This window comes from Jatropha curcas, chromosome 8 (genome assembly GCF_041381405.1).
Source record: "Jatropha curcas cultivar XTBG-Jc1 chromosome 8, XTBG_Jcur_1.0, whole genome shotgun sequence".
Taxonomy (NCBI): domain Eukaryota; kingdom Viridiplantae; phylum Streptophyta; class Magnoliopsida; order Malpighiales; family Euphorbiaceae; genus Jatropha; species Jatropha curcas.
In genome coordinates this window covers 2,215,335-2,218,106 of record NC_143158.1, presented here as the reverse complement: position 1 = coordinate 2,218,106, position 2,772 = coordinate 2,215,335, and the positions used below count along the sequence as shown (strand labels likewise).

The 2,772-nt window shown below is 42.0% G+C and overlaps 1 protein-coding gene across 1 annotated transcript; it reads right to left on the bottom strand.

Moving 5' to 3' along the window:
- Positions 1-825: 825 nt before the first annotated feature.
- Positions 826-2,772, bottom strand: LOC105637850 (protein DETOXIFICATION 52). Its single transcript, XM_012221489.4, has one exon. The coding sequence runs from the start codon at positions 2,525-2,527 to the stop codon at positions 929-931; it is 1,599 nt and encodes a 532-aa protein (XP_012076879.1). The 5' UTR covers positions 2,528-2,772; the 3' UTR covers positions 826-928.

The window sequence follows — 2,772 nt, the reverse complement described above, 5'->3', positions numbered from 1 at the left end:
GCCTTTCTTTGTTTTCTTCTTTATCCATATCATTGGGACCCAAATTGTCAACCACCTTACTTTTCCTTGCTTTTCAGGATATGCATAGTTTATAGTTTCTCTCCTGTACAATGTCATCATCAAATTAAACGCTCCGGATTGAGCGATGAGTATCTATCTTGTAATAAAAAAAACTTGAGATATTCAGTAATGAAAATAGAAAAAAAAAAAAAATAGTTGGTCCCCCTCGGGCAAGAAGATCCATAATGGCAAAGATAACTCAATCAGTAGCTACGGATCATGTAAGCTAGATATGAGGTGGTGACCACACTGGATAATTCCTAAAATGATGAAACGGAGAACACTAGATGAGTCTTGGTCCAGGCATGCCATTTTCAACTAAATTATAGTCACCACAAGAGCAACTAGTATATATATATATATAAGTTGAATACAATCTTGTATTGGATTGTTAGATACACAGGTGCCATGTGGCAGCTGATGATTTGAACGTGCTTTACACCCTGCAAAATCCAACAGAGAAATCAAAAACCAAACATGTCTGAATTTTTGAGACAATACCTTCAGCAATCAATGCTATATAAGCTAATTATTTCTCATGTCTTACCAATTACCAACGTCATAAAAATGCACTGTGTTTGGATGTTACATGTCAAATTAAGTTGAGCCTTTAATAATTAGCTTCTGTAATTACTGCTTTAAGTTTCCGAGCTTTCAAACACCAAATGGAAAGGGCGGGATATATAAATATATAACATTAATTAATTAGTGGTAATTTTTCTTCTGTATATTCTTCATGCATACTTCTCTCTCCCAGCCCAAAAATAAATAAATAAATAAATAAATAATTCACAAATAAACCCATAAGGGCAAAAAAATTACAAAAAACAGGCAACGGTTCTACATTTAAACCACATACGCTAGGCTATCAGGACCAGGCCACAATCAATTTATGCTCTTCTTCTTCTGTGTTGTCTTCACTGAGTAATCTCCGATTATCACAGCCGAGGCAAGTTAGCATTTGAGCTCTCTTAGCTTCAAAATCCCAGTCGGTGGACCCCACAACGTACAGCATGAGCCCCGCACAACAAACTTGTGCTGATAGTAGACCGAGCCAGAGCCCACAAAACCCAACACCTAACCAAAACCCAAGTCCAATAGCCACTGGCATGCCTACCAGATAGAACGCGCCGAGGTTCACGTTAGCCGCGCTAGACGGGCGTGCACTTCCTCTCAGGACGCCACACCCTACTGTTTGCGGACAGTTACCTAGCTCGCATAACCCTAGGATCGGCAGTGCAGCCGACGTCAGCCGTAGGATATCTCCGTCGCTCGTGAATATTTGGCCCCACCTATACCTCATTCCCGATGCGAACGTGGAAGCTGTGAGGCCCATCATGGCTGAAATGAAAACCGCAACCACAGCGGATAATTTCGCCTTGTGAGGACGGTTTGCACCGAGTTCGTTTCCCACCCGGGTGGAAACAGCAAAACCGAGTGAACTAGGGAAAACATAAATCAACGACGTCGTTTGTATCAAGATGCCCATAGAAGCAACCGTTGATTTGGGGTTTGATAAAAGGCCACATAAAACAATCATGATCTCATACCACCACCACTCCAAACAAACTGACACACAGCTAGGAGCTGCTAGCCGAATAAGCGGCTTCCAGTCAGCGAAACATTCTCGGCTCGGCTTAGTCCACGTCGGCTCGTGTAAACCAGAAACCCACACGTAAGAAACTAAAGACAGGAGCACAAAAAAGTTAGAAGCGGCGGCTGCGGCTGCGACGCCGGAGACTCCGAACTTCCAATGATTGACGAGTAAAAGATTGAAAGGTAAATGAAGAATGGTGCCGACGAGGGATGCTAAAGTTAAAGGGTGGGTGATACCTTGAGCGCGAAGGTAAATGCGGATTGGATGGATGAAAGAGTTTGTTAAAAGGTCAGGAAGAGAGAAGAGCAAATAAGTGTGAGCAAGACTCGTGATGTTGGGATCTTGGTGAAGCGAGAGAAGGATTTTCGACATGTTAAGCCATAGAAAAGATATGGGTATTGATGAAATTAAAAGGAAAATCACAGACCGATGAAGGGTTACAGAAAGGAGTTTTGGACGTTGAGCGCCAAAAGCCTGAGAACAAAGAGGCTCCATACCCAAAGCTAAACCAGAAAGAACAGAGTAACCGGTAATATTAGCAAAAGCAATAGCAAGTGAACCACCGGCGAGTTCAAAGTCACCTAGATGGCCAAGAAAGAGCATAGAGACGATAGACCGAGAGTAGAGAATGAGAGCGGTTAGGGCTATAGGGAAGGCGAGTTTAAAGAGTGATTTTGTCTCTGATATTATATCCGAAACGGAAGGATATAATATTTCCGGCGATGGTGGTGGTGGATTCGTTTTGAGATTTTCCAGGTCTTTTATGGTGTTTGGGAGTGATAAAATATCCAAGTAGGGATGGGTTTGTGATTGTTTCTCAGTTAAGGTAGAAAGACTAAGGGTAGTGTTGTTGGCGTCTGGATTACACATAATGATTATTGGTATGGTGTTTAATCAAAGATAAATAAAAATCTTGTTTCTTCTTCGTTCACCGTCCAGAAGCACTCCCATGAAGAGCACTCTATACTCTCTCCCCAACCCTTTAAATGTATGTAAGGCCGCTAAGTTCTAAGAAAGAACGATAAATAGATAGATATCTCGCTTTTTGCCGTGGATGAGGAGGAAAGGGTGGGTATTAATAGAGGATTTAAGATGGGATTGTTTCTCATGTTGCA

Coding starts and splice junctions, on each gene's coding strand:
- LOC105637850 (XM_012221489.4), bottom strand. CDS start 2,527: ATGTGTAATCCAGACGCCAACAACACTACCCTTAGTCTTTCTACCTTA.